The 12,137-nt window shown below is 40.8% G+C and overlaps 1 protein-coding gene across 4 annotated transcripts in view; it reads right to left on the reverse strand.

Moving 5' to 3' along the window:
- Positions 1 to 12,137, reverse strand: part of LOC146500633 (ATP-binding cassette sub-family C member 4-like) — an 80,182-nt gene that overhangs the window by 51,815 nt on the left and 16,230 nt on the right. For all 4 annotated transcript variants that reach the window (XM_085135289.1, XM_085135287.1, XM_085135290.1 and 1 more), the window contains 6 exons: positions 5,748 to 5,898; positions 5,013 to 5,132; positions 4,765 to 4,875; positions 4,554 to 4,654; positions 4,049 to 4,240; positions 1,816 to 1,971 (listed from right to left, as the gene is read on the reverse strand). In XM_085135289.1, coding sequence (XP_084991415.1) covers positions 1,816 to 1,971; positions 4,049 to 4,240; positions 4,554 to 4,654; positions 4,765 to 4,875; positions 5,013 to 5,132; positions 5,748 to 5,898 — 831 coding nt within the window. The remainder of the gene's footprint in view (positions 1 to 1,815; positions 1,972 to 4,048; positions 4,241 to 4,553; positions 4,655 to 4,764; positions 4,876 to 5,012; positions 5,133 to 5,747; positions 5,899 to 12,137) is intronic.

Here is a 12,137-nt window from a genome sequence, read left to right on the forward strand (position 1 = left end):
TCCAGCTTAGTCAAGATATGCATCTGACCTCGAATCAAGATACGATACGTTCATCTGGCAACTGTGAGATTAGACTAGGAGCAAAAGTAAAGCACACAATGAGCCTAAAAGGCTTAAAGGTTACAGAACTATTAATATATCCACACCTTTACATCTGTTCTCTTACAGGTCACCTTCATAAGAAAAGAAAATGAAGCATACGTTTGGGTGTGGAAGCACAGCAAAAATTAAAAAGTCATGTCTCAACAAGCCGTCATATAGGTCAGAAAGCGCAGGGCTAACTTCTCAGTTTCAATCCAGAGAAAGTAAAGCTTTCAGGGTCTCATCCCTGCTACCTGTGCCTTGGAAAATGTTCCACCTCTTTACTTCCAATGAGCTTTTCCCTCTGTCACCAAAACACCACCTTGTCATTAAGCCAGCTGAAGTCCCAATTCAAACTAGTTCTGTGACACACTTTAATTGAGGATTCAATGTTAGGTCGGAAAAACTGCTTTCAAGCACAGCTTTCTATACACCGATTATGTGCTCCACCAATTCTAAGCCCTCTGTTTGCCACAGAATTCATTTTTTTCTCCTAAGTCATTCCTGAGAATTCAATAGAAACTGAAATGGATCCCTTTTTAATGCCATATGCTAATACAAGCTTATCATAATCAAATCTGTGGGCGCCAAATAATGAAACTCCTCAGCGGCAATGTATAGTTTACATATCAAACTCAAAATTCCAAATGAAAAGTACGACAACCTGCAATTTATGTCAAAAAAATTTTTTCAAGTGAAAGGTTGACTGCATATCATTTCATCGACGTCTAGCGGGAGAATAAAAAAAGGCTTTCAGATGAATTTGTGTAAATCCAAGAGTCTTCGCTCCATATATAAGTTTGTAATACTAACAACAGACTACAGAGAAACTCTACTCTCCCGAGTGCTGCCTACATAATGAAAATGCCATCCAGCATGTGATACAGATGAGATGAGCGTGCAGTTAAAGTTTTGACTCGTAACCTGCCACTTTGTAGCAGTCTCTCCCTCTAGGAGATGCAGAAAGAGTAAACAAAATCCCATCAAACATACATCAAATCCATCGCAAACTAGTTTGGACTAAGAAGTGAAACTTTATCTGAAGTAGTAGCAATGCCAGAAACCTATCAAATCCACAGAAAAGCATTAATGAAACTGTTTTTGGGCATCTTGGCTGCACCCTAGAAATGTTTAAGACTTGAGCTAAGTGACGGTGTACAAGGGGACTCTGACTGTGAGGATGGGGGAGACTTCTTCTAAGCAGCTTTCCCATGTTTGGGGGGTAGAGGGCTAATCCTCTGTCAGGGATGGGGAACTGCTCTCTTCACAGTATAGGCCGTGGGAGTCTTCTCCCCTCCCTCCTCTCTGCTGACACTCACCCGCAGGCTGGCATTTTCTTAATGCCGTATCAGTTTCAACAAGCGGAAATAAAGTTAAACTGTCTCAAGGCATCCGTTTGTCTCACTTTCAGAAATCCCCTGAGTGACGACTGTAATTCTCCTCACTTGTTTTAGCTTTTTTTAAAAGCCAAGTCTAACAAGGGCAAAAGCATGCAGGCTTCTGTTACCGTCGTGCAGCTGACATTTCTGCCATTACTCAATCATGAGGAATCATGGGACCTTGCAGAAGGTGTCAAAGCAAAGCTGCTTTAGAACGAAAAGGTTAAACATGGTAGTAATTAATATATTATATTATAAGTAATATCTTTCTAACCTAGATTCACTGCAGATGATTATTATTTACTGTGTTTAGTTACAAAACACAACTGCTGATACTGAAATTTAAAAAACGCACCTGTGGGATGATAGACATTTTCTGTCGCAGTGTGTGAAGACCAATCTCAGACGTCAGAAATCCGTCAATCGTTATTCTTCCCTCAGGTTCTGCCAGCCGGAACAAGGCAGAGATCAGGGAGCTTTTACCAGCACCAGTGCGTCCAACAATGCCAACCTACAGTGGAAAGAGCTAGTATGTTATATCTGTAAAGTCTTAGTAAATGCCCACAAAAAAAACCCATAAATAAATAAAATAGTGCTTATTATTTTGTCAGTAAGAGACCCAGTTGCCTGGCAAACTACAATATTAACCTTTGTACAATACTGGCATAAAAACTAAGGGAAGATTCTCTGTCCTATAATATTTATGTATGAAATTGTTTGTGTTTTACTAGACAGTCAAAATACTAAAAAAATGGTGGGCAATGGAGAAAATCCTTCTGTAAGCCTCTCTAACCCTCATAATCAAGATTTAAAGCTAAAAATATTTCCCTTAATCAAATCAAATCATTTATATCTTAATCATATTTAAGTGTTTCAGCTTAATGACACGTATAAATTCATTTGTAGCATTTGTGTTAGGGACAATTAACGTGTTTATAATTCAATTTAGCTATTTTTAAGTGTGCTATATTTATTTAGATGTGTGCTTATCTCATAAACACCAATGTGGGTGGGTTAGAAAAGTTTAGTTACTCATTTTAACCAACTGTAAAAGGTGACATAAACGGGCCTCTATAGTTTTGTGGCTCTTCTAAAAGTCACCCCATCAGGGTCAGCGTATCAAATCTATCAAATCTCATTGAACACACCTAATAAATTGGCCGAGTCAAAATTACCACTCACTCATACTTGTTTATGTGCTCTATGGTACTACCCCAGGGTATGGTAACCTGCAGGTCATCACCCGATACTTTCTTTAAAGCACAAGGTCATATCATCCACAGGTATCTGCTAATGCTGTACATACGTGTGATGGTAGTTAACACATAAAATGACAGTATAATATACGTGTTTCCAGTATTTTACCAGACTTGGGATACCAAAGAACAAAAACTCATGAGGTGGGCTGAATCCAATGAACAGGAATCTTATTAGCATTGCACCGCTTGCTCTGCTGAACTAGTGTCATACCATTTAGGTTTGTTATATGCTGTTGCATAGCCATTGGGCATGTGGATACAGAAAGATAAGTGGTTAGGCTGACAGGTAATAGAGAAGTAATGATATGCTTACTCTCTCATGCTACATCCATACTCTCATAGGAGCTATTAGAGTAACTCACATTCCGATTTTTAAAACACATAGGCCCTCCTACATGTGACAATTAAGCCCCACCCCCAGTACTTATAAAGTAAGTGCCTACATGGACATTTAAAAAATTACCAAGTGCTTGTATGCGACTGAATCTGAAATCGTGTCTCTGCATTCATCTGCTTAAACCTACATAAGAAGAATTCCACACTACATGAATGTAAATACACACCAAAAGTAATTGCATTTGCTCAAGAGGATACACGCAAATCTAATGTGACATTACACTTTAGCCACAGCAGAACCAAATTGAAATGCAAGGATTGTGAAATGAATATATTTTTATATATATATATATATATATATATATATATATATACACATACAGCGTATGACTGCTGTATGGGACAAAGTGAAAGGATCTTATACTGTAGATGGTAGGTGCAGGTGAAAGGGTGTCAGGGGAACTGTCAGGATGCACAAAGCCTTTTACCCCCAAGGCATGCGGTAGAGATCCCTCCCATGGGCTGTCAGAGCCAGGGCCTCTGCACTTATCAACCCATCCATTGTGAAATCAGCCGCCCTGGCCAACCGTAGCCATGCAAAATACACCCCCTGCATTAAACACAATTTCAATCATCCTCAACCATCTCCCTCAGCCTTCCCCTCTCTCGCTCTTCCTTCACCCCTCTACCTCGGCCTCTCCTCTCTCTTATAGTGAATAAACAGTTGTCACCGTCAGGTAGCTCAAAATGCAAATTGGAGACAAATGGATCCACTTGAACAGTCTTAATTACATGATATGTATTCCATGAATCACAAATGGTATAGTCCTGAAGATTCAGAAGCACAATGTGGTGTCCCTTTAATAATTGATTTGAGAATAATGCCACATAAAAAAAGAATCACACCACACCTACTACACTAGCTGCATATCAACCTTAGTCATGGGCTATGCACTCCAGTAAGCATGCACAGGTGGGAATAAAGACAAGGACCTTTTCTCTAGATTTGAAGACAAGACTCAGGTTCTTCAGGACCAAAGGCTCACTGGCACTGTAAGAGAAGTTGACTCTGTCAAAAGTGATGCCGCCTGCTTTGGGCCAATCGCTCGGTGGCTGTTTGTCTGACTCCCATGATGCCTCACTCTCCAGCTCTGCATACTCAACCACTCTCTCCACTGATGTCATCTGCAAAAATAAAGCATATAGTAGGCACTTCCTTAAAATAATTTTTCCTCTTTTAACTATTTTATGAATAAATAAATAAATAAGCTGCTCCTATATAACTTTATGTAACAGAAAATCCCTATAATACAATTTATAAATTAATTAAAATCTGTATCTGTGACCACAGTGAACACTATGCTGATGAGTTTATGGCCTCAGTCTCTAGTTTCAAGCCTAATTTAATACATCGTGTTAATTTAGCAAATTATGGTCACATTTGGACTCAAATGGAAGTTAACCAACCATCAAACCCTTGTTCATTACGTGTTCTCACCATGTTCTCAATTTCTGCACTCTGTCTGACGCCCCACTGGAACATGCCTGTGAGCGTAACTGCATAAGACAGACCCAGACCCACTGCACCTGGTTCCAGTCCTGTATTATCAAAGAAGAAGTAAACATGCAGTCACACATGCACGAGTCCTTCCTCTTGCTTCTGCTAATAATGTCTCTTAGCATGCACAGAGTCAAAACCCATACAGTACCATCCCTGAGGTAAAAACAGCCAAAAGCAGTAATGGTGACAAAAACTGAGCAAATTCCATCGAGTCGCACGGCAAACCAGCGGGAGGTAGTCAGGAATAAGAACCAGGCCTCTGTTAACAAAGACAGACTCCACATGTTGCATATGAGGAAATACTTCTTAATACAGTCTGAATATCATGAATGGCTTTAGATGAGATTGATAATGGAGCTCATTAGATGTAACACAAATATGTCTTTTTCGTCTCACCTGAGTGAAGATCTTGATACACATCAAACATTTGCTGGAACCTCTGCTGAACCTTGAAGGCACGGATGGTGCTCAGGCCTTGAAGAGAGGAGGAAAGGTGGGAGAAAACAGGACTCCGAGCTATAGGAAATATACAAGGCAAAAAACACAGCTTAGCGAGGCATTTAACATTTTTAAGAGTTTTGACCAGATTTCTAAATACAATTATAGTGTCAGGGTACATTTAATACTAATAGTCTGAACTGTTCGGTTTTATTTTGCAGCGTATCAGTATGTGAAGTGAAAAATATGAATGTGTACTCTGTTATACTAACAATAATACAGGTGATTTAAGGAAAGGTCGCCATTCAGCCGTCTTTTGTTTCAACTCATCAGACTTACAAACTCCTTAACAAAACCTAAATGCCTCCTTGAATGATTCAAACAAAGCATTTGTTCTAAAAAATGACGGCACTTGTTAGTCAATGCGCATTCTGGCTCTCAGCTTTGAATGAAATAAAGGAACTAAAGCTTGATGTGGCCTAGTCATGACCACTTGACATTTTTTCCTATTATATGTGAAGTCATGAACTCTCATCTTTTGAGGAAACTGCGTGTGACCAAGGCATAGGCCACTGCCATCTTTAGCCTTTATGCTAATTATCACTGCTTTTTTCAATAGCCTATTAGCATTCCTGTAGTCTGTGCTTTTATTTCTTCCAAATCCCACACCACAAAAAATAAATAAAAAATTACTGGTAGATTCTAGACGCTTGATGTCCCTGGAGGTCTGCAAGAAGTAGCATCGCAGAAACAGGAAGACAACAAGAAGAGGAACAACAGGAATAAGAATCCAGGGGATGATGACAGCAGCTACTGCAATCACTCCGATGACTTGCAGAAATACCTGGGAGAAAAGGAGAGGAGTAAGCACAGTAATAACTCAACAGCATCAGCGTCAAAAGCTCTGCTTCTGTTGTGTGGGCCACCGATGGGGCAGTGAGGCTTATTTGTTAGGGCTGAACAAGAAAAACCTTTCAGCTATATTTGTGTGAGACCATCTCAGGCACATAGTAAGGTAACAGCAGGTTGTGGGACTGAGCTTAAGTGACTCACAGTGTGAAAAGAAAACGATCGCAGCGCTAATTCTCACTTAGTAGCAGGTGAGAATTTACCACTTGGCCACTGCAGCTCATATCCCTGGCTCTCTAGGGTTTTCCCTTCAACACTTCTGGCCTGTAAGCCTCCCTGGCAGAGCAGCCAGCCAACGGGCATGGCCACAGTGACTGGCAGAGAGCTCTGGGAACCACACTGTGGGTGTCTGATACATCACACTCAAACCGCACAGCCCTCAACAACACAGTGACTCATCACCCGTGTTAATGGCTCTGTGACACATCTAGACCAGGATACCAGAGCTGCCTAAACAGGATTGCAGGCAATGAGTCTGACGGTTATCAAAGCACCTACACCTGCATAACGTTTAGAAATAACCATCTCATAAAGACTCATTATGACTATTAGTCTTAAAGATAAAATAATCTTACCTCAGCCTATATTGATGGTAATTATCAGGCACTCAAGTATCATGTGAGGTGGCATATAAAGTTTTATTATAGAGATATTAAAATTGATATCACACAATGACTCAACAATCTGAATAAGAAAATGTAAATGTAAATAATATTACCTTTGATACTAACACATAATAATTGCTGATTGATATATTTAAGTTAAAGTGAGCTAGCAAGAGTCGTTGCCATCAGTTACTTTAATACTGATACTTTTATTAAAGATCGTATTAAACACCAGTTGAGAAAAAAAATAAACTACTTTTCTGCCATAAAAAAAGAACAGCTCACATTTTTAAGATTTTTGTTATGTTCACTTTATTTAGAAAATTATATTACATTTCAAAAGGATTTTTTTTTTTTACATTAAAAGTGTTGGGATATATTTACCTTGATACAACACACAAAATAAATTTGTCTGTCTGATTGTTTCTTCAATCACCATCAAGTAAACTTGAAGTGAGCCACCAAACTTGGCACCGTGCAGGTACATCTTAAGGTTCTCATCTATGTTGCATATGATGTATTCATGTTACCTAGCAACCAGCTAGCAAAGGGTTAAAGTGAACTGTTTTTGGTGTAATCTTTCTTTCACAATGACAAGTTCTAATTTGTATCAGTAAATCTTAATTTATACATTATATATAAATATGCCATCAGGTTGCCTAGCAACCACCTAGCAATCGGCTACCATGACACCAGAAAAGCATTGTATTGATTTAATTTTGTGGCCAACAGCATAAACACAGCAAAACAATACTGTAGCATAGACATGTATTAGTAAAACATAATACATTACTAAAGATTTAAGAAAACACAGTTTTTGGTTTGTTTCCTTACTTTTTATTTGTTAAGCATTTTCACCAAGGAGAAGTAATGTCTCCTCTTTTAATTCTGAGTACTTTTTTTCTATAATACTTTTTTTTTGTTTTGTTTTTTAAATAATCCTGCACTTTTTGGTTAACAAGGGCACAGGACTTCTGATAATAATGTCTCTTGTTTACCATTGTGGTCTTAATAATTTCCTTTACTTGAAGTATATCAACATTTCTTCCAGCCATTAATATGGGTTGGAAGAACACTTCCTAACCGAAAGGCATACGTTGTGTTCAACTGAAACCTCACACCCTGAAATTAGATACATCCAAAAAGATGAATCCTAAAACGTGGAGATTAGGATCATACTGTTACCTTCAGTGGACTCAGACTAGCCCAGAGAGATGAAAATTTAATTTAGCACCTTAATTACGGATGTTATCTGCTACTTAAGCACACATTTAAGCATGATCACTTTCAGTGTAGTTTTATGATGAAAAGCCAGTCAATTCCATTTGCAGTTCAGATAAGAGGGAATTACTAGTCTAACCATTGCAGTAGTGGAGCCCACACAATCAAACAGTGAGTCGAAGCTACTGAGCACAACTGATCCCAAGAATTTCACAGTACATAAGTTTCAATCTTAGCCTTGATGGAAGGCTACCAGACTGCAAAGTGAGATGGTGGCACACAGGCCATTACCACGTGTTATCCAGCCTTCCCTTGCGGGGATCAAATATTAACTGAACAAATGTCTTATCACCTACACTGTTTTTCTTTCACTACCCAGTTGATGACTGGTGACACAGTGACACTGCTCATTCACATTTTGCTGGTTGGTTAATCTGAATTCTAATTGGGCCCATTTCAGCGGTGGCCACAAAAGTCTGAGCCAGGCTGGCTTTATCTAACAGTGGGGTCATCTAAGGGGACAGTAGGAGGAACAAGAACCATTAGATACAAGCCTTGCCTCCTCCTGCTCCCCAGAGCCCGCTGTCGCCAAGGCCCTGTTTGATGTGATCCATTTGCGTGGTTTGGCGCTTATCGTGTTAGGATCGGGGACACCATGGCCCCCACCCACACTACACACAGATGACTCTGATAAGTGAGCCTACAAGTATACACCTCACCCCCTCAGACCACATTCATATCTCCTATGAAACCACACAGGAACAGAAAACTCCCAAAGCCACATCCCGCTGCACATAAAAGTGGATAAAAGGATGAAAGGTTTTGTATACAAACTGTTTAAATAAAGAATTAGCGCTAATAGCTCTTTAGCGAGAAAAGAAAGCTACCGCACGCATGCGATTCAGTCATTCAGGCAAACTGGGTGCACTGCTGTGTCCAAAGACCATTCAGATCTCTGCTGACCCTAATTGCTTTATTTTCTCAATGATTCTATCAGCTCTTTGATGTCCAAATAAATGTAGAAAATTGGAGTTAATTGCTATATTTGTGTTCGGCAATGATAGTGACTGTTGTTCACCAGCTGAAAATAAACACTTCGCTTTAATTAAACATCCCTCCGGACAGACGGAATCATTATGCTTTTTACAACTCCCTTTTTCATCCTCCCTTTATTTACTGACAGTGTGCAATATTTGCCACTGGGAAAGAAGTGCAAACAAAACAGGAAATGAGGGGTGAGCGTGGTAAAGAAAAATTCTCAAAAGAAGTCCTCTGTCATCGTTGGAATTTTTTCTTCTTTTTTTTTAAACTCCACACTTTTTCTGTGACTGAGCAGCACAATAAGTTGCAAGGGTCAGTGGTACTGAAACAAAACAGGGCCGTTCCACTTGGGCTCTGGAACAATACAAGTGACCCAATCCATTCTACTCTGTGTTTGGGCTTTATTTTAGCATTAAATGCCCAGATGCTGTGGCTTTTCTTTGGGTGAAATGACTGTGGACACCTCCTTCACATTTTCCCTTTCTGGGCCATTTTCACTTCATAAAGCTGCAGTCAATGTGTTTTGTGTGTGGTGAGGAAGGTCTGACACATACTGTGGTGGTCTCAGACGCTGTCTACATTGGTGGCTCAAGTAGTCCTAGGATTAGGCCTTTGTGTGCTGTGAAAAGGTAAAAGAAGTCACTTATTTGGGCTCAGTCAAGCTGCTGATTTCCAACCCCATTTTGGAAATAAGAGAAAGGCTTTGAAATGTGGTCTCCCCTCACTCTCTACTATAAATCACTAGTGTCCAGCAAATTCATTCAGCCTTTTTTTCCCTCCTGAAAACAACACACACACACAAAAAACAACAATTCAGAAATACAAAAGTCAGCCTAGAATTCATTGTCCTCGTCATTCTGACGTGAGGTGAGATTCAAGATTAGATTGGGACTTTGTTGTGTCAGTTCCCAGGCTCAAAGAGCCCTGGGTCTGGATGGCATTCTGAGTCAGACCAGCTGAGGTGCTGGACCACAGCATCATGGGAGACCACACATACTCACACGGGAAGCTTTTGCTGGCCGGTGCTCGCCATCAAATGACCATGTGTGGTATTGCTGAGTGGCCAGTTAAGAGCACACAAATACACACACAGGGTCACATGATGATGTTTTCCTCTGTTTCACTTTATTTTCCAGGAAGACAAGCACAGGTCAGTGATCCTAAGGCTGCCGCTCACCTTTCTGTGTCACAAAGGAACTGTCATAAAATCAATGCTCAAAGAGGGTCAATGGCACAGCCTATATATGTTTCCTCTGGACCATCTTCTGTGTTTCTCAGGCTAACCTGTGTAATGCCTGGAGCCAGTGCAGTCTTTAGTCGCCAGCGTGGTAAAGAAGCAGAGAAAGCCGGGTGAAATCCCATCCTACAGCATCCACGATTACGTCAGCAGTTCTCATATCCCACAAAGCCACTAAAGAGGCCTGATACACAATGTGCCACAATATAGAGACTCACACAACGATCCACCCGCCAGTGTTTCTTTAGACAATAGCTATCTTTTCTCTGCGCTTGTGTGCGTGTTCAGCCCTTCAGTGCTTGGTTTGTCTCTGTTTCTTTTTTTGCTCTTTCTCACACGCACACAAAAGGATTTATTGCCGTAATTTGTTTATTCCCGTCTTTATAAGGAATTAGCGTTGGCAAGAGCAGGCTGGGTCACACTTAAGTCAGCTGGTGTCTTAGTGAAAACATCCGGACAAACTGAATTTTGACTGGATAAGCAGGGCTATAAATGCAGTGCAGGTCCCAACAGTTGGTGGTGCGACTTGGTCAAGAGCCTTCACACAAAAATCCGCTGAAAGACCCCTGTACTCACCCCCTATTGTCTTGGCCTCCTCCTCTGCCCTCTCTGTGAAAATAGAGGCAACCCAGGATTTAAAGGTCAAGTCCACACAAAAGCTGACAGTTCCCAAAGCCTGAGGTGTTTTTAATTGACATTTCTGTCTTTGTCCCCTGACCATAAAGATGGAAGAGAAAGAGGCTTTTTCCCCAATATACTAAATTACTACTAAATGAGACCTGTGAAAAATGAGGCTCTGGGGTGTAACCAGGTTCCCCCAGCTTGAGGGAATCCCCTTGTTAGGCAGGTTTGGGGGGCAGTGCTGAAGGGCTGTGAAGTGCTTACTCCACCATAGAGAGGGGTGGAGGGGGAGAGGCTAAGGCACAAATCCCCACACAGAAGCGGCCTCTCTCCATAGAAAGAGATAAACCAGTTAGGGCATTGTTTATGAAGTTTCACTTTATTCCCTCCTGACAACCATTTAGACAATAACTATGGGGAAACGTCCCTCCACGAATGAGCAACAATAGTGGAGATCAGCAGCTTTTCTCAACAGCTAATACTTTGATAAAAAAAAGAGTGAAAATCTTCCTTCCTGAAAGCATTAAAGGCTGCTCCGTGAAAGACACTTGCAAACAAGAGCAGAAAGCAGCACAAACAAAAGTGCTTTGTCCAAAGGATGCTACCTTTGTCCACTCTAACAATCACATCCCACTTTCAGCTACAGCAAAAGACTAATGCGCACATATCCAGTCTGATTTTGACATGGCCTGGTCTAGATTTTATTTCTTTTACATCAAGACACAGTTAGAAAAATGAGGAAAGCAGGAGAAATTCAAGTAAAAGTGCACAGCTGAAACCCATCTGTGTTTTATGTCAGGACGTGGTCTACTCTCACTGTTGTTGGTTGGACCTATTGGCCCTTTACAAAAGTTATTATTTTACTTCAACCATTATTCACCTTATTATCAAAATGAGGGGAACTATAGCAGACAAAAAGCTTTTGTGCGTATATTCTTTTGTGCTTTCAGCATTTAAGATGGCTTTTGTCTACTGTGAGATGGGTATCTGCCACAAACATCATTCAGGCATTGTGGAGGGGGGATTCATTTTCAGCGCGCCTTTGTTCTATTCTTTGGCCCGAACCAAGGAGCCACGCCTGCTCCTCTACCTCGAATTGTGCAGCGAACATTCCCTTCTTTGTGGCGCTAGGTGCATGAGCTGGCTCATCTCCGCAGGGTTTCGTGGGAGATGGCTGTCATGGTGGCAGGGTGGCATTTGGTAACCTAACCTGGGCTTGCATCAGGGTGGCCCTTGGCTAGCAGGTCAATAAGACCTGTTAAGCATTAAGCGAATTGGGCTAAGAGGCGAAAGTCCAGGTGTACTCCTGTAAACACTTCATGTCAGACTTTTTCTCTTTCCTCACCTCACCCTCTCCTGACATTTCCACTATTTTCCCTTCCACATCTGACCCATCATGTGGCTTTATTTCCTCTTTGGTGCCTTTCTCTCTTCCAATCACTTCCTTAT

Source organism: Neolamprologus multifasciatus, chromosome 16, assembly GCF_963576455.1.
Source record: "Neolamprologus multifasciatus chromosome 16, fNeoMul1.2, whole genome shotgun sequence".
Lineage (NCBI taxonomy): Eukaryota > Metazoa > Chordata > Actinopteri > Cichliformes > Cichlidae > Neolamprologus > Neolamprologus multifasciatus.